The sequence below is a fragment of the Chrysochloris asiatica genome, unplaced genomic scaffold (assembly GCF_000296735.1).
Source record: "Chrysochloris asiatica unplaced genomic scaffold, ChrAsi1.0 scaffold00126, whole genome shotgun sequence".
Taxonomy (NCBI): Eukaryota; Metazoa; Chordata; class Mammalia; order Afrosoricida; family Chrysochloridae; genus Chrysochloris; species Chrysochloris asiatica.
The window spans coordinates 9,677,747-9,697,728 of NW_006408644.1; the positions used below are offsets into that span (position 1 = coordinate 9,677,747).

General features: G+C 38.5%; 2 protein-coding genes across 2 annotated transcripts in view; one reads left to right on the forward strand and one right to left on the reverse strand.

Moving 5' to 3' along the window:
* Positions 1 to 2,125: 2,125 nt before the first annotated feature.
* On the forward strand, positions 2,126 to 3,796 carry BHLHB9 (basic helix-loop-helix domain containing, class B, 9; the record flags this gene model as incomplete). Its single annotated transcript, XM_006869123.1, has 2 exons — positions 2,126 to 2,364; positions 2,485 to 3,796. Coding segments are annotated over 2 exons (1,551 nt in total), but the record flags the coding sequence as incomplete, so codon positions are not given.
* A 6,754-nt stretch (positions 3,797 to 10,550) lies between these two features.
* Positions 10,551 to 19,982, reverse strand: part of ADAMTS6 (ADAM metallopeptidase with thrombospondin type 1 motif, 6) — a 14,788-nt gene continuing 5,356 nt past the window's right edge. Inside the window, 1 exon segment of the mRNA XM_006878417.1 lies at positions 10,551 to 10,589. Coding sequence (XP_006878479.1) covers positions 10,551 to 10,589 — 39 coding nt within the window.

Here is a 19,982-nt window from a genome sequence, read left to right on the forward strand (position 1 = left end):
TAGCATTAAGGTCAATGTAGCCCTTATCAGTTAAAACCCACTAAAAGACACCTCTGATCTGTTTTTTGAAAATTCACAGCCTTGAAAACCCTACGAAGCTGTTCTATTCTGCAAGACATGGGGATGCCATGAGTTGAAATTACTGGAGGGCAACTAAAAACAACACCACCATATTTATTGCAAGTAAATGAGCAAGATGGAAGGGTTCACATAAATAAATAATGTGATATTACTCCACCCTCTTGGGTTGGTATCTATTTTTCAATATGCCAGTCCAGTACAACTAGTATATTGAAGTACAGGAAATGGGATCTCATAATAGAAGTAAAAGCTCTTGAGAGGCTCCAATTTCTGGTTTTGGGCATGTACATTTCATCTTCATCCACTCCTCATATCCCCTTTCATTTTGGTGTAGAAGTAATGCCAAAGAAGATTCCATAGAGTCCCTGAGAGTGGATGACTGGAACGCTATGAGAATTTAAGATGTTTAGTTTATCTATTTAATCACTGGTTCTGGAAAAGCAAGGGTTGGGAGCTGAATTCTGTGCATTAAACTGATATTTTTCTACGATTGTCAACAAATTATCTTGTGTTGCTGAATGCCTCTCCACCTTTATGTAGGGCTTCTCCAGGAAGAGAACTCTCCTTTGGTAGCAAGGTTAACATCTCCTGAGGTCTCCTGCTGTATAGGCTGGCTGGCATAGGTGAATGAGGTAGGATCTAAGCATGAGGTATTTGGGGAAGGGGAGGGAGTCATATAACAACAAGAGTTTTCATTATATGCCTATTTCTAAATACATTTGCCCCAGTTTTACTGTTCACTCCTTCACTTTGTATTTTTGTTCAGGGAAAGAGGTATGGCCTCTGCTAGGAAATGACTGACTTCAGGGTTGTGCGGAGGGAAATTCAACCAGGCTGTGGATCTGTAGGATGGATGGGAAATCATTGGAGGAGAGGCAAATGGATGATAAGCATGTATTTTTACCATGTCTTCTGTTTATCAATAAATCTATCCCTTTCTCATAGATCTCTATAGGTAGCTGTTCTCTTAGACGTGATTAATTCAGAAGGTGAACTGTTAACGTAGATTCAAGGTGGGTGAGAGCAAGAGGGCTCATATATTGATTAGACTGGGGTTAAGATCAGATCATATCTTGGGCCTGATATCTCCAGATTTCCAGACACCTCTCCTCTCCCACATTTCTGCATAGGAAATGGGGTGGGTCAGCAAAGACTATATCTGTAGGATAATTGGTAAATATTCAGGTGGGAAGTGATGCAAACAGAAACCAAGGTGGCTGGAAATATTACATAAACAGTGTTCTAGATTTGCAAAGGCAAGTGTTGAATTGAGAGACCGGAGTGCAGGTCTAACAAATATTTAGAACTCCAATCCTTCGTGTATTTTTGTCCATAGGTCTGCCCGTGGATCTTCTGTAGAGCTTATCAATATCGGAAGCAAGGAAGAAGAAAATTGCACTGTATCAGTGTAGGTGGTAGGAGAATGAGACCTTCCTGGATAGACCTGTAGAGTTTTGCTGTGAACACCCACATGGGTCCAGAACAGCTAGGTGCTCTTTTTCCCCCTTTTACTCTCAGCCAGCTGCTCCACTGTCCTTGCTACCATTTGATGCAGAGAAAAATTCTGGTGGGTTCTGGGTAAGATGTTATCTGGCAGTAGTGGGAGTGTCATAATGATAAAATAAGATGTGTTTTCTACTAATCTTGTACCACGCAGCCACTCTATTCCCTTTCATGTCCTCCTATGTGACTGTCTGAATAGAGTGGTACAATTGGGAGAGACTCAAAGCCTCATTTCCTTTTTCCAACTCAGGTTCATCTCCAGTGGTAGCTGTGGTGACTTTAGAGTATCAAAAGATCATCACTCACAGCAAGTCTTCAACTAGGAACCATCATCGTCCTCCAGCCGGAGTGTGCCTCTACCTTCTGTCTATATTACTGACAGAGACTGTGTCTGAAAAGGGAACACTCTTTAACTTTGAGCTGACAATTTAATTTTTGCTTGCTAGGTTATAGTCTAATGCACTGAGGGAGTGTTCAAGACACTGACCTGGGACACATTTATTACCAAGGCAAATACTGAATAGAGTAATTTAAGTAAATATCAACCATGTCGAAGAACAAGACTAGAGCTAAAGCTAAGGCTAGAAAAGGGGCTGGTATGAAGGATAAAGCAGGGAAGGAGGCTGTTGGCATAGTCATGCCTGTAGCCAAGACTCAGGCCAAGGCAGGGTTTGACACAGGTTCAGTAGCAGAGAAGAAAGCCATGTCTAAGAATAAGATTGTTGCTGAGAAGAAGAAGGAAAGAGCCCGATCAGAGCCTAAGTCTTTGGTTAAAGCCAAGTCTAAGGCCATGCCTCGATCCAGGGCTAGAACAGGGAAGGAAATCAGTAAAGCCTTTGGTCCCTGGACTGAGAAAGAGTCCACAGTAACACCTTGTTTATCTTCTGTGGTTAAGGCCAGTGTTGCATCCAGGTGCACATGTAAAGATGAGACTGATATTGATGCCTGGTTCTGGGATGGGGAAGAGGCCAGTATTGGCTCCTGGTTCTGGAATGGGGAAGAGTCGGGTTATGATGCTTCATCCTATGTAAAGGATTTGGGTATAGAGCCTGCGACTGAGGCCAGCTGCAAGCCTATGCCAAGGGTGGAGGAAGAGGGAGAAAACATTTTTGGGAACTGGTTTTGGGATGGAGATGAGACTAGTTTTGACCCTAATCCTAGACCTGTGAGCAGGATAGTTAAGGCCAAGGTTGAAGATGGATTAGATGAGCAAAACAGACCCAAGGACTGGTCTGAGGCAAGTATCTGGTCCAACACCATTGCTGAAATTTCAGCAATGTTAGCATTGAGGGCAAGGCCTCCTTCCTACATTGCCCTGCCCACAGCTAGGAAAAACACCCATTCTTTGACTGCAGCAGAAGTCAGTCTTTGTGAGGGCACTACCATATGCCTGCAGTCAGTACAGGAGCACCCCTTTGATTCTGAGACTTGCACTCAGACCATAGAGGAGATCAGAAGGCAACTCAGGATCAGAAAGTTGAATGGGATTAAGCCATTTCCTTGTCCTTGCAAGATGGAGTGCTGCCTGGATTCTGAGGAATTTGAAAAACTTGTAGGCTTACTTAAGTCAAATTCTGATCCTGTCATTCACAAAATAGCTCAAATTGCAATGGGTATCATTAAAGTTCATCCATTTGCCCAACAATTCATTAATGAGTTGGGTGTACTGACAGTTATTGAAAGCTTGCTCAGTTTTGAATCCCCTGATGTAACAAAGAAAGCTGAAATTACTCTGAATCCCATTTCTGTGCGTGAACGACGGCGCATGATTGATATACACGTTGTGCACATGTGTAAGGAAACCGTTTCTTTCCCCTTGAACTCACCTGGACAACGATCTGGATTAAAGGAACTGGGACAAATCTCCATTGATTCTGACCATCACTGCATTGTTTCCTGTTACCTTTCAGAGCTTTTCCACATACTGGCCCAGGGAAATCGTAAAACCAGAAATCTTGTTTTGAAAGTACTTTTGAATATGTCTGAAAATCCCACTGCAGCAATAGATATGATTGAAACCGAGGCATTATCAGTATTGAAGCTCATCTTCAACCAGAAAGAGGCCAAAGCCAACCTGGTTTCTGCTGTAGCCATATTTATTAATATAAAGGAGCATATCCGAAAGGGATCGATTGTAGTTGTTAATCCCTTGAGTTATAATGAACTCAAGGCCATGTTCCGTGAAATTAAAATGACTATAGAAAAACTGTAAAATGTGTCAGAAGCAAAAGAGAAAACTTGGGAAAATCTTCACACTTTAATAGGCTGTATGTTCCCAAAGAGCCATGCATACAACGTGTAACTTGTAAATTATATCTTTAACATGATGTTTCTTGTGGTAGTGTTTGAGCTAGACTGTATTTTGGGTATCAAGTAAATCTTGCCTCTTGAGTTAAAAATGCCAGTTGATGCTTATCTTGTCTAATTTGGGTAACTTTCAACATTGTTTGTAAGTAGTTTGTGTACCAACATTGTAAGTTAGCTAGTTTATCCATTAGTATCTATATAGAGCCATTTGTAGCTTTCTGTGGCAAATAACAAAAAGAAAAACCTTTGAATTTTTAGTACAGTGGTAGAAATAAATGTGTATGTACACAAAAATATAAGCAACATTCCTGTAGCGTATGTTTATATATACACTCATTGACAAATGTGCCCTCTTGCTACTTAAAGGAAGCAGGGATTCCTGTAGTATACACTGTTTCATGTAAAAGGAATATCTGTTTCCCCTGTGTCTCACCTGCATCCCACAACTAATTATATAACACAAAAATGGACCTGAATCTCAGTCAAAACACGGTGTTTTTTTGTTTGTGTGTTTTTGTTTTATGTTGGGTAGCTCTTCTGTTGTTAGACTTTGATTTGTGTCAAAGTCATCTCTTACAGAAAAGAAATGAAATAAATTTACGTAAAAATAAAAAAAAAAATGTTTTCGGTATGCCTACTCTATGTCTGAAATTATGAGATTGTTTCCCCTCTCTCACAATGTTCTTGTGAAATAGGTTACTGGTATTTATTTTTTATATATATAACACGTTTTCTGAGTATTCTCTAATGAGGTTACATAGTTATTCTTAGATTCTCACAGTTTGCAAGTGGCATAGCTGTTTGGTCTGATAACCATGTTTGTCTAATGACAAAATCATAACTTGCTTCACTTTTTTGTGTGGCAGTCTCCAAGGCTCAGAGCCAGTTTTTTTTTTAATGGCTCAGTTCTGCTGTGTGTGCTGTCCCTGCCAGGCTTGCAATTATAAATATTTTACTTTGTCTAAGTCGTTGCATCCATTAGGCTTTTGACTTCACCTGGCCAGAGGTCATGGGTAAAGTAGTCTGGATTAATGTATGGATTTGTCCCATCAGGCTCTGGGAAACAGTAGGTGCCCAAAATTTTATTTAACGTATAATATTAGAATGGGGACCATCAGAAAGTAAAAATTTCTATATATCCTTCTCTATCCATATGCATCTTTCCCCCAAAGAACTGGAGTAATTATGTGCATTGTTTCATAGTCTGCATTTAAAAAGGCATTTGTAAAATGACAGCCTTAATTTGGTTGACCAACTATTACTTAGTATATATGTGTCAATTGAAAGACTACAGGGCTCTGTCTTTTACTAGGAGGTAAGCCCAGTTTCTTCACTTGTATCAGCTAAAATTATATGACTAAAGTTAATTGGAGAAATATAGACCTGGAGCTGCAGCACTGGTAACATAGAGCAGGAAAGGTAGCAGAGAGAGGCCACTGTTCAACCCACAAGATAGTGATTTCGGAAAGTGTAAATGGTCCAAAAGTTTTCCCAGGCGTTTGGGCCTCTGGTTGAATTCTGTAAATCTCATGGCAGGAAGTACAACCCATGGTTTGAGCTAAAAAAAAAAGTCTCTGTGTGTGAATATACTGGGTAGACGACTTAGGACTTTCACGCAGTTAAGAAAGTAAAATAAAATTTCACTCTCTATATGTTTGTAGCTTGCCTTTACCCTAACAGCATATTGTAAAAATTTACCTATGTCAATAAATATGCTTCTGCAACATATTTTTGTACCATGTAGTGTTTTTCCTATGTTAACAGTTGGTGTAAAGTTGTCCAATTTTTTTATTTGTATACTTTCTAATATTATTGTTGTTGTTAAGTGCCATCGAGTAGGTTCTTAGCGACCCTGTATAGGGTTTCCAAGGAGTGGCTGGTGAGTTTGAACTGCCGACCTTGTGGTTCAAACCGACCCTGGAGTAGAGTGCTTATGCTTTAATGCCACACTAGGACTCCATAATATACATATACATTAATACACATATACACAAATGTATTCCTTTGCAAAATTAAGAATGTGGTATTCTAAAATTTCCTTTCCCTCTAATTTTCCTAACTCATTTTTCTACAGATCTGTCCTATGATTTTTATTTAATGACTTTTTTTGAGGTATAACTGACAGATAATAAACTGCACATAGTTGGTAAGTTTAGACATATGATTACATGCATGAAAACTTCACAATTAACATTGTGACCCTATCCATCACCCCAAAAAGCTTCTTCATGGCTTTTTGTGAGTACTTTTCTTTTTTTTTCTTTTTTTTTTTTGCAGGGGGGCAGTTCGTCTTTTTCACTTTAGCTATGTCACATTCTAGTTTTTATTTTCATTGCTCTAATGAAAACTAATCTGGTGCCCAAGACCGTTTTGAAGTGTTGAAGAGCAAAGATGTCAGCCTGAGCCAAGCCATGGTAGTTTCAATAACCTCATATGCATGTGAAAGCTGGTCAGTGAGTAAGGAAGACCGTAGAAGAATTGATGCTTTTGAGTTATGGTGTTGTTGTTGTTGTTGTCAGGTGCCATCGAGTCAGAACCGACTCATAGCGACCCCACGCACAGCAGAACGAAACAATGTTTGATCCTGGGCCAACCCCACCACTGCTGCCACACTTGACGCCATCAATGATGCCACCTGGCTGATCCATGTCGTTGGGGGGTCTTCCTCTTTTTCTCTGTCCCTCCATCTTACCCAGCATGACATCCTTCTCCAGCGACTGTTCTCTCCTGACAATATGTCCAAAGTATGAGAGGAGAGTATTGAAGGTGCCATGGGCTGCCAAAAGAACCAATAGATCCGTTTTGGAAGAAGTGCAGCCAGAGTGCTCCTTGGAGGCCAAGATGGCCAAACTTTGTCTCTCATACTTCGGACATTTTGTCAGTAGGGACCAGTCACTGGAGAAGGATATCATGTTTGGTAAGATGGAGGGTCAGAGGAAAAGAGGAAGACTCCCAACGAGACGAATTGGCCAAGTGGCAGCATCAATGGACTCAAGCGTGGCAACAGTAGTGAGGTTGGCCCAGGATCAGGCAGTGTTTTGTCCTGCTGTGCATAAGATCGCTATGGCACCTAATAACACCTAACAACCTCAATGGTACCTAACAATAACAACAATGATAACTAATATTTTTAGGTACATGTTTGTCATCCATATATATTTAGTGAAGAATAAAAATTGGGTAGTCTTATTGTTTATCTTTAAGAGGTTTTAAAAAAATTATATTCAGGATACAACTCCCTCTTTAGTTACATGTTTTAATAGCTATTTTCTCCCAGTGTGGGGGCTAATTTTATTTTTCCTTTAAAGTGCCTTTTAAAGAGTAGAAGCTTTTAAACTTACAGAAAAGATTTCACCACTTGGGCTTTGGTGTTTTATATAAGAAATTTTTGCCGAGCCCAGGTCACAAAGATTTTCTACTATGCTTACCTCTAAAAATGTTATATGTTTGACATTTAGATATATTAATTGTTTTGAGTTTATTTTTGTATATGGTGTGAGTTATGGATCAAAGTTTATTTTTGGCATTTATTGTGTGGAATTGAATTGGTTCCCACTCAGTGACCCTGCATAGGGATTTCAGGAATGGCTGGTAGGTTTGAACTACTAAACTTGAAGTGTCAGTATAGTGTTTATCTTACAGCACCACACCAAGGCTTATTTTTATCATAGCAATATCTAATTTTTCTAGCACCATTTGCTTAAGAGATCCTTTTTCACTATTCACCAAGTTACCTGTGCACCTTTGTCAAAAACCTGTTGTCCATACAAGTAGGGTCTATTTCTGGGCCTTTTATTATACTCCACTTTTCTACTTGTCTATCTTGATGTCACTGCCTCAATTTCTAAATTACTGTACCTTCATAATAAGTCTTGAAATCAGACAGTATAAGTCCTCTAACTTTATTCTTTTTCAACATTATTTTGGAAATTTTATCTCTTTCATTTTCATATGCAATTTAGAATCAGCTTGTAATTTTCTACAAATATATCTGTTGGGTTTTGATTTGGATAGATTTGAATCAATCTATCAATTTGTGGAAAAATTGCATCTTAGCAATAATGAGTCTCCTGAGCCATGAAAAAAATATTTCTCTCCACCTTTTATGCCTTCTTTAGTTTCTTTCAATAACATTTTGAAGTTTTCATGCAACATACTTTTTAACAGCTTCAGAAAATCTGTTACATGTTGGCTGTATCAGTACCTTGGATAATGAATAGTTACCAGTTTTTTAAATTTTCATTTTTTCTGTTAAGAGTTGTTTGAATAGTTTTGTATAATAAATTCCTTGAAGTCAAACTGCTTTGTCAAAGATCATGAATAGCAAGACCATCCAGACAGCGAAAAAGGAAACATTAAGTCCCATTTTACAGTTGACCAAGCTCAGATTCATGGTAGGTATGTACATTTTTCAGGATTAAATATCTACTCAAGTTTCCAGACCCATCCTTTCACCATGCTGACTTCAGTCCTAAGACAGGAGACCACTCAACACAGAAACAGTGGTTAGGAGCTAAAGACCTAACTTCCCTCTATTACCTTATCTGAAATTTTGTAGTTAGCTGTGTTTTTGTAGTCATTAGGTTTGACAACTTTTCATAGATTTGTTGGGCATCACTTATGCCTTAAATAAGAATTCTAGGTTAATTTTCCTGTCTCGCTACTGATTTCTTTGTCTATCAAGAATACTAATCCTATGTTTGTTACTTATGTGAACACGTTTTTCTTGACAACATTTCATGTGTTCTTTAATGCTGTATTACCCCAAACAGTTGTTTTTTGGTTTTTTTTTCAATGTGAATATCTATATGTGGCTATGAAAGCAGTACTGTTCTCTGTACAAACATAATTGATTCCTAGATATATGGTGTGGCACTGTAGGATAAATGGAGTCATGGTGTGGTGCTGTGGGTTAACGCGCCATACTGCAAAGCCATTTGAACTGCAAGGTCGGCAGTTCAAGCTCACCAGCTGCTCCTTGGACACCCTATACAGGGCCGCTATGGGTCGGAATCAACTAGGCGGCACTTAACAACAACAACTGTAGGATAAGCACTGGACTACTAACTACAAGGTTGGTGATTCAAAGCCACCAGCCACTCTTCAGAGACCCTGTACAGGGTCTCTATGAGTCTTTAACAGACTCAATGACACTTAACAACAACAGACACATGCATACAACTCCAGGGTTGGTTTACTGGGTTAAAATACTTGGGACCATAGTCTCTGGGGAAAACAGTGAACTGGCATAATATGGCTCACAAATATCTGCATCTTAATTTGGTGAGTAGTGTTTTGGATTTTAAAAGCTTGCAAGTGGCCATTTAAGATACAAATATTAGCCTTTACTCATAAGGAGCTAAAGAAAATGAAGGGAGTACAAGAGTCAAAGAAGAAAGTAGTTCATGAGACTAAAGTTGTTGATAAGTGCTGTTGAGTCAGTTCCAACTAATAGCAACCCTATATAGTGTTTCTGAGGAGTGGCTGGTAAGTTTGAACCACCAATCTTGCAGTTCAAACCAACCTTGTAGTCCAATGTTTATAGTGCTATACCAGCACACAAACTTTAACCTCTTCTAAGCGTACTGGTTACGAATCGGGCTGCGAACCTCAAGGCCAGCAGTTCGAAACTACCAGCCGCTCCACGGGAGAAAGATGAGGCGTTCTGCTCCCGTAAAGATTTACAGCCTCGGAAACCCTGTACAGGGTCGCTATGGGTCGGAACCGACTTGACGGCACTTAACAACAACAAACAACAATCTGACACCAGAATTATATGGTATCCAGCTACCAAAAATTCTGACTAGGGATACAATAGACGACCCTGGGTAGATTGTAGAAAAATTGTAGAACAAAAGTAAAATTCCAAAAACATGCCAGACCTACTAGACTGATAGAGACTAGAAGATTCCCTGAGACTATTCCCCTAATATACCCTTTGAACATGAAATTGAAACAACCTATGGAGGTTACTTTACAATCAAATAATAGATTACCTTATAAAATAAACAGTATCACCCATGAATAATGTGCTTCCTTAACTAATTAACTGAATGATACCAAATGGTCAACATTTACCCAAAAGCAAAATAGAGAAGGCAAAGGGAAGCTAGATCAATGAAAACAGAATGTTTATAAACAGAATGGAAATAACAGGAATACTGACACATTGTAAAAATTATAACCAATGCACAGAACAATTCGTATAAAATTGTTAAAGATGAACCTAATTTGCTGTGTAAACTTTCACCTAAAATGCAGTATAATGTCATTTAAAAATAATAATTGACTGATGTACTAGGAACACAGAAGACCAGTACCCAGTTTTATCAGTGTTAAGTAGTGACCCGCAACCACAGCTTGGGCTTTAGGGTGGGTCCAGGATTTGAGTCTCTAGTCTACAGTTTTCCAGGAGGTCGCTTACACTCACTGACTTTCCCCTTTGAAAGATAGTTACAATAATGCTTGCCTTGAATGGATATTTCTGGGATATGCCATAACAAGGAATGTCATCCTGTATTTTGAATTGAAAAGAAACAAAGAAACTAGGTGGAACAAATACACAGAACATTAACCAGAGAAAAGAAGGGGAAGGACAAGGATGATGAGGATGGACAGAAACTTGGCTTCTTTGGAATTTTCATTTTTGGAACTGTAGGTTACTTCATGGAGGCATTTTCTGGGTCCTTGATCATAGGCTAAAGGGAGAGAAGGGAAGAAGTGGAGCATCATCAGAACCAGGAGCCCTGGTATCATTCCCAGACCATCCAGGGTCTGCTCACTTGGCCTGAAATCCCAGACCTCACCATGGACTAAGTGAGTTTCTGGTGTTATCCCAGTGATTGTCAGAAAGCTACTTAGGGTAGAGAAAGCATGGGTGACGGACATCACTAGGAACAAAGGGAAGACACCGATCACACAAGGCCACATTCTAAGCTAGGCCTCAGAAGCATACCATTAGTTGTGATGATAGCAGCAGAATGAGCACAGTGGCTTGGTGAGTTGTTGTTGTTAGGTGCCATCGAGTCGGTACTGACTCATAGCAACCTTATGCACAGCAGAATGAAACACTGCCCGATCCTGTGCCAATCTCACTACTGTTGCCACACTTGAGTCCATCGATGCTGCCACTTGGCCAATCCATCTCATTGGGGGGTCTTCCTGGAGGTCCCAGTGTCTGTCAATAAAGGAATCAGGGCCCATGAAATTCTGAAAGCACTGTGCACATGTTGAGAGTAACTAGGTGGCATAACATGTACATATCATGTACATAACAGTACATAACATGTACTGAGTGGGAAAGATATCTAGTGTGACAATAGGTGAAATAAAGAAGCAAAGCCCTTGGCCTGTGACTTTTCATCATTCACTCCCCAGTTTCCCCCAGGTCACCTCCATCCACACCCACTCCTAGCACTCACTTTGAGAGCACTCAAGGTTTATCACAAGCTGTTGGAGAATGCCTGTACCATTTCCTGCAGCTCCTGGGAGATGGTGGGCACTGGGGTGCAGAAGGCAACCTGGGACTATGTTGGGCTGGCATCTCTCACAGAGAGTTGGTTATTCAGGACACAAAGACTGGAGGAAGAATCAGTTCAGACAGCTAGATAGAGTAACAACCCCACACCATTAACAAATGTCTTGTCCTACTCAGCCATCACTTTGCTTCCATCTCTATTCTGCCTGCCTCTTAGATTCCTTGGCAGATACCTTTTCTGAGGCATAGCTTAAGATGTCTCTACATTGGTCCTGGTGGGTGTCACCCAAATATCCTACACCTCAAGTGCATTTAGGAGTCCTGGTGTGGTGCTGTGGGTTAATGTACTGGACTGCAAAATTGGTTTGAACTGCAAGGTAGGCAATTCAAGCTCACCAGCTGCTCCTTGGAAACCCATACAGGGTCTCTATGAGTTGGAACTGACTCAACAGCACTCAAAAACAATAAATGTTAAAAACACTTGTTTGTGTGTTAAAAACACTTGTTTGTTTGTTAAAAACACTTGTTTGTTTGTTAAAAACAAATTTATGACAACATCTGGGATGACACCAGAGCCTCATGGTAAGATCTGTGAATTCAGGCCAAGTGAATTACCACAATACCTGGCTTTGGAGGGATACCTGCTAGCTTCACCAGATTTGTAGGTTTACCCCCCAATCCAGAGAAGCTTGACATATAACTTCACCATTTTACAAGAGTCCAAGGAGGTGAACAATCTAATCTTCACATTCAGAGGAGGCCCCTGAGTAAAATAGAGATCCTGTAACTTGACCAAGATCACGCATTTGGTGAATGCTTGGGATCCGAATGAGAACTTGCTATTCCAATGCCAAAATGTATGCTCTTAACCAAGCAGGCCTGCTTTTGGGAACTACTTGTTTACAGCTTTCAATATTGGAAAAACCTTGAGAACTACACTGACAGCTTCTCACACCCATGGCCCCAGGCTCGAAGTGGCATTCACGTGGGACCCAAAGCACAGCACTTACTTGGAATTGCTGCCAGAAGTCAAAATGGAGCTCCAGGTGAAAGTACAAACATGATCCTGGCACAGTCCTTCCACTTCAAAGACAAAAAAACAACAATATTCAGAGGTGCCATTCTTTACATATTAAAAAAGAAGCCAGTCAGGGTCATATTGTCCCATGGCACCCTGAAGGTGACCACACAGGGATAACTGTCCACTGGGGTCTGAGGGGGTATTCTAGAACATTTCATAGTGATCATGAGGAACCTGTACATACACCAAGAGGCAATCATTCAAACAGAAAAGGGGGACACTGAATGGTTTCAAATTGGGAAAGGTATATGCCAGGGTTGTATCCTTTAATTCAATCATATACTGAGCAAATAATCTGAGGAGCTGGATTCTATAAAGAAGAGCCTGGCATCTGAACTGGAGGAAGACTCATTAACCTGTGATATGAATATGATAACCCAACAATCCTTGCTAGAAGTGAATAGGACTGGAAATTCTTACTGAAATTAAAGACTACAGCCTTCAGTATGGACTTCACCTCAGTATAAAGAAACCAGAAATCCTCAAAACTGGATCAGTAAATAATATGATAAATGGAAAAAAGATAAAAAGTTGTCAAAGACAAAACTCATGGAAGCTGTAAAAGAACTCAATACATTTACTGCATTAGGCAAATCTGCTACACAAGATCTCTTTAAAGTGTTCAAGAGCAAAGATACCAATTTGAGGATTAAGGTGAGCCAGACATAAGCCATGGTATTTTCAATAGCCTCATATGTATGTGAGAGTTGGAAGATGAATATGGAAGGCTGTAAAAGAATCGATGTATTTTAATTATGATGTTGGCAAAGAATACTGAAAGAACCCATGGACTGCCAAAACAACAAACAAATCAGTCTTGGAGGAAGTACAGACAGAAAGCTTCATCTTTCATTCTTCTGACATGTTGTCAGAAGAGACCAGCCACTGGAGGACATCATGCTTGGTAAAGTGGAGGGTCACTGAAAAAGACGAAGACCCCTAACATGATGGACTGACATAGTGGCAACAAAAATGGGCTCAATCATAACAATAATTGTGAGGCTTGCACAGGGCCAGGCAGAGTTTTGTTCTGTTGTACACAGGGCCGCTATGAGTTGGATTGACTCTTGTTAACAGTCCTCCTCTTGTTCGCTGACCCTCTACTTTACCAGACATGATATACCAGGAATTGGTTCCTTCAGATCACATGACCAAAGTATGGGTGATTAAGTCTTGTCATCCTGACTTCTAATGAACATTCTGGCTGCACTTCTTCCAACACAGATCAATTTGTTCTTCTGGCAGTCCATGGTACTCACTATGGGTCGGAACCGACATGATGGAACTTTAACAACAACAATGCTTATTACCATTTCCTCTCAATTAATTCCACATTGCTTTGTTACATCTTTAATTTTGATGTTGTATTCTAAATTCTGTGTTTAAATTTTCAACTGCATGTTTAGACTACTTCGTTCCTTAAGGCAAAGGGCTATATCTTATATTTCTTTGAATCAATTATAGCCAAAGAAAATATTGCACAAGTAGTAGTTATACCAAATAAATTTTTGCTAATGAAAAGAAATGAGATGGCAAAAGCTATCTGCATCAGAAATGATAACTCTTACCCTTGTCTAATAGTGCTTTCCTATTACATGTAAGGACTGCTCTTAATCCAAGGAATTTACCCTCTAAAGCTGGATAAAACACAAATCCTCTGGGCCTATTTCCTCAGCTGGAAAAATGAAAGGGTTAGTCTAAATTAGGGGTTTTAAAGCAGCACTCTAGGAAGCCCTCTGGGTTCCATGGAAGTACCCTCAGGGGATGGCCCCAGACAACAAAGGGAAACCTACAGGGCTTAGATTCCAGGACTCAGGAACATCGGCTATACTTTTATTAATTTATATATTAACTTTCCACATAACATTTCAGTTGAGAAAAGGATTTTACTGCTTTAAAAACTCAAACCCTCCAGTCTAGATAATCGCTAATGCCCCTTTTAATTTTACACCTTTATGATTCTGTTTAGGGAAACATATGTTCAGTACCACATATTTGGGGAGATAAGACATAATCAGAGTTGCTGTAACTTGTAGATGAAGTTGATAGCTGCTTACATGAAATGAGCAGAGATGAAAAAACAAAAACCCATAGTCACCTCATGTGATTTTCACCATTGTTTGTTTTAGTACCTAAATCAAATGCAACAACTAGCAGGTATAACATAATCTTCCATACCTGGGCATGAATTACTGTAATAGGTATATTAACAATGTGCTAGTAAACCAAGGGACTCCTGTTGTGACACTGTAGGATTAGCACTGGACTGTGCACCACAAGGTCGGCAGTTCAAACCCACCAGCTGCTCCTTGGAAACCCACAGGGTCACTACGAGTCAGAACCAACTCAACAGCAAGAAGTAAACCAAGCACAATTTAGAGAAAGGTGAACTTATACGAAAAGTGTTGAATAAGAAGGAAATACAGGAAGCAGGGTCTAGAGTGCTGTCCAGAATAACTAGGGTACTAAAGTTACCTCATATGCATGTGAAAGTTGGACCGTGAATAAGGAAGACCATAGAAGAATTGATGCATTTGAGTTACAGTGTTGGAGGAGAAAAGTAAAAGTACCATGGCCCGTCAAAAGAACAAACTGACCTACCTGTGTTGGAAGCAGTACAGCCAGAATGCTCCTTGGAAGCCAGGAAGGCCAGATTTCATCTCTTATACTTTGTACATATTATCAGGAGGGACCAGTCTCTGGAGAAGGATATCATGGTGTGTAAAGTGGAGAGTCAAAGAAAAATGGGAGGACCCCCAACGAGATGGATTGGCACAGTGGCAATGGTTCAAATGTATCCGTGATTGTAAGGTTGGCTCAAGATCGGGCAGTGTTTCTGCCTGTGAGTTGGTGCCAACTCGATGGCACCTAGCAATAACAACAAACTCACTCTGGGTGTGGTCAGAAGGAAGCTGGAAGGCCACAGACATACAACTTGGATACCTCAATCAGATGTTTGAATGTAACCACCACCACAATTTCACCCAAACTTCTATGTTAAACTCACCAGTAATATCCTCATTGATAAATTCAAAGGTCAGTTCATAGTTCTATTGCTATTTTGACTCAAAGCAACAGTTTCTTCTGAAAATACTTCCTTATCTTGGCTTCCAGGACACTTGCCTGAGTTTCTTTTAAGCTTCCTTACTCCAGTGTCTTCTCATCTCTCTGGCTTCCCTAATCTTTTAGAGTGCCCAAAGACTCAGTCCCTAAATTTCTTGTCTATTCTATCTGTATGCACTATCGAAATAATTTCATACATTCTCCTGACTTTAAATATCATCTATATGTCAATAACTACCAAATATGTAACTCCTACTCACATTCTCCCCCAAAACTAACTTCTACACAGCATCTCTCAAGTTTAGCATGCCCAAAACTGAACTCATTATATACATCCCCCAACCAATTCTTCCTATTATTTTTTCATCTCAGATAATGACTGAGACTTTCCCATCTCAACTGATAGCTGCTACACTCTTCCAGTTGTTTAGGCATCAAGCTTGGAATCATCACTGATTTTATTCTATTCTTCTAAAACCCTATCTGGCCTTCAGTTACCTTTCTGACTTCAATCCTTATCTTTCGCTTAGCTCCAATTATAATGGCCTCTTTGAGATTTCCCAAACACTATCAGCTCAGAATCTACGTAATTACAGATTTCTACCTTGAAATCTCATCCCTCTGATGCCAGCATTTTATCCCTCATGTCCATTACTATCTTTACTCATACTTTTCTCCTTAGCACTTCCCATCAGTCAACAGACTCTCATTTTTATTTTCTTATCTTATTGTGTATCTTTTCCTCTAGAATGCAAGCTCCATGATGGTTGGGATTTTTTGTTCTGTTTTGTTTTATTTAGTCCTAATTCCTAGAGCAGTGCTTGGTATATTGGCGTACACATAAGTACTTGGTGAATAATAGAAAAAGTAGAAAAACAACTGTGGACCAAAGGAAATGAGCAGACAGCTTCATGGGGTCACTGGACTGTTCTAACAAGCTGTTAGTATATTCACAGGAATTGAAGGAAATCATTTCTTAATGAAATAAGAATAAAACATAAGAAGAAAAAATGAACATTGCTTGAAATTTTGAAATACGATTACTGTGATTTTTAAATAAATTGAAGCTAAAAAAAAGGCAAAACTGGGGAAATTTCATAGGACTGCTAACAAAATAATAATAAGAAAAAAAAAGATGGTAAAACAGAGGAAGATAAGTGAAGCATTGAACCAATTCCAGAGAGCAAGAAAATAAACAAGGAGAGAAAATGGAAAATTATTAGTTTTCTTTCTTTCTTTCTTTCTTTTTTTTTAAGTTCTTTAAGTTGAAGAAGGGTCTATAAATTGCAAGCACCTAGTCCTGGTTTGACATTATAGGATAAGCACTGGACAGCTAACCATAAGGTTGGCGGTTCAAACCCACCAGCCACTCCTTGCTCCTGGAATCCATCCATATACAGGGTCGCTATGAGTCTGAACAGACTCGACGGCACTTAACAACAAGAAATACGTATCCACATGATTTTATATGCTATGATATTATTTATTAAAATGAAAAATTAAAAGCACCCATCAAATATCAAGCAGGGAGAAAAAGACTATACTTAGCCACAGTACTATAAAATTCCTGAAACAGAAAGGATAAGAAGATCATATAAGCTTTTGCTCAGAGATTTTTAAAAAATAAATAAATAAAAGAACAAGACTTTGTCAGCAAATTTCTACCTGGTACCCAAATGAAACAATATTAAAGCTTTGATCCTTAGATCTTTTCTTTTCTTTTTTTTTTAAAGACATGAAACCTTATAAATAAGCCTGGTGAATTCCTATTCCAAATTTTACCATTCAAGTTCCTGAAGGAAAATTGTTTTTTAAACCTAGAATTCTATATACAGCCAAATTTTTACTAAAATATGCCATCAACATAAAGTCACTTTCCAATAGGCAATAACTCAGAAATTTTACTTTCCATGCCCCTGATCTGAAGTAATTACTTGAGGATATTCAACAACACGAGGATAGGAACTCAGAAAAGTGAATATGTGGAACTAACCTAGGAAAAAAGAAATCCCAAGATGAGAATTGTGCAGTAGCTCAAAAATTAATTAACCAGTAAGTTCCAAGTAAAAGGCTTCCAGAGAATAATGGAATATATGCTAGGCAGTAAGTATAAAGACTAAAGAACTAGATAATACTTAGGAAATAATTTTTTTTCTCAATAAGAAAAAAATTGAAGTAATTAGATATTCCAGAAAAATCCATTTTAGAAAGAAACACATGGTCTAAATACAAAGCAAACTAAAACATGACTTTATTTTGAATTACTGGTAGATTGATATTAGGAACTTTTTCCTTGGAATAGTGTAAAGATTGAAACTATAGATAAGGATATGTGATTAGAAAACACTAAAAATAAAAAGTTCTGTATCAAAAATAAATTTTTTGATATAGAAGAATTAGAACAAATAGAATTAAAGTGTGGCTTTTGAATAGTGGGATTTTTTTTTAAGCTTGTTTATACATTCATATTTTACTTTAAAAAAATGTAACATTAAGCAAAATAAGAATAAAGACATGGATTACTAAAATTAGAGGATAAAAATGTGATGAAGAACAGAATATTTACCTAGTTTTGAAATACCTGCTCACAAATTTCTTATTAATTGCCAAAGGAGAATAGTAACTTTAGTGAAGAACGCTGACAGACAGCACCTTGATCAAGTGAGCAAAGTGAACATGGCCCGTGCAGTTTCAATAGGAAGCAAAGCAAAACAGGAAAGGAAGTAAAAACACGAAACAGAAATCCTCAATAAGGGTATATATATATATCACTCTGCTAGCCCTTAAATGTAGAAGAGCGTCCATTTCGACCGTCTTCTCAGTTTTGATTCATCAACCAACATCTTTCACAGTTTCATAAACAGCCACTTATATTCATGATTCTTCAAGCACTAATTTCCAGACAATAATATTTCTGAGTTATTTTTCCCAAATGCCAAGTAGGTATAGTATTTCTTCAGATACCTCACCTTGATTATGTCAAAATCATTCTCTTCATCTTTCTTTCCAGTCCAGAACTCCTCCATCATTCCCTTTCTCAGCTAGTAACATTTATATATACCTCTACTCAAAACAGAAAACTCAGTCATCTTCAACTACTTCTTTTTCTTTATCCCACATCTATTTCAATTCTATTTTAGTTTTAAAAGTATAACTAAATACCTACAACAACAACAACAACTATGTACTATGTATCATATTAGATGTTAAAGAAGGTTGTTGTTATGTGCTGTGGTGTCAGTTCTGACTCACAGTGACCCTGTACAGGGTTTCCAAGGCTGTAAATCTGTAAGGGAGCAGAAACCCTCATCTTTCTCTGGCAGAACAGCTGGTAGTTTCGAACTGCTGACTGTGAGATTAGCAGCCCAATTCGTAACCACTACGCTACCAGAGTTCCTTAAATATGACACAAATCCTCTAAATGTAACACTAAATGTGATTCAAATTCATTCTAAATTCTCCTTTCTTGGTACTATTGTCTTTTATCAAACCAAACCCAACCCACTGATGTCTAGTCAATTTCCAAATCATAGAGCCCCTAAAGGATAGGGTAGAATGTTCCATAGGGTTTCAGGGCTGTAAATCTTTCTAGAAGCAGACTGCCTTATCTTTCTCCCATGTTATTTCCTACATGTTTAAATTCATCTTCTATCTCTAATCATTCCTCTTCCCTCAAATTCTACAGTGGAACTAATCCTCCCTGCCCCCAAACATATATCTGTTCATTTCACCAACCTGTTTTAACTATCAATTGCATTATTAGTGCTAGTATGAGACTTAAAGAACTTGATAAATGGCAGTGTTGCTGTTAGTAGCCAAGGAGTCAATTCAGACTCATGGTGATCCCATGTGTGCAGAGTGGAAACTGCTCCATGGAGATTTCAATGTTGTGATCTTTTGGAAGCAGATCAGCAGGTCTCTCTTACATAGCATCTCTGGATGAGTTTGAATTGTCAACCTTTCACTCATCATCAAGTGTTTAACCATTTTTTGCCACCCAGGAACAGCAATTTTCCATGATAAATAACAAGTGGCACATTAGCATAGTAGACAATTTAAAGCCCAGATTTATTTTGGATGCATTTATTAGAAAAGATAAATCTGTTTTGTATATGAAGTCCTAGCACCACTTATAAAAAGTTTAAAAAAAAAAAACTGTGCAGTGTATGCCACGAAACTGAATGCATATAAATTGTTGAATAGAAAACCAAATTGCTCTAAACCTTCAGCCAAATCACAATTAAAAGTTAAAGTTAAAAATGAGTAATCAATGTAGTTTATCCAAAGTGTCTATTTGTAGGACTTAAATCTACTAATATCTAAGTAATTATTTTGTTGGATTTTTTTATTTCAGTTATAGTAGATGTATAATCTGAGCATATTTTACTACATCAACATCGATATCTTAGGCATTAGTGAGCTGAAATGGACTGGTATTGGCCATTTTGAATCTGACAACCACATGGTTTA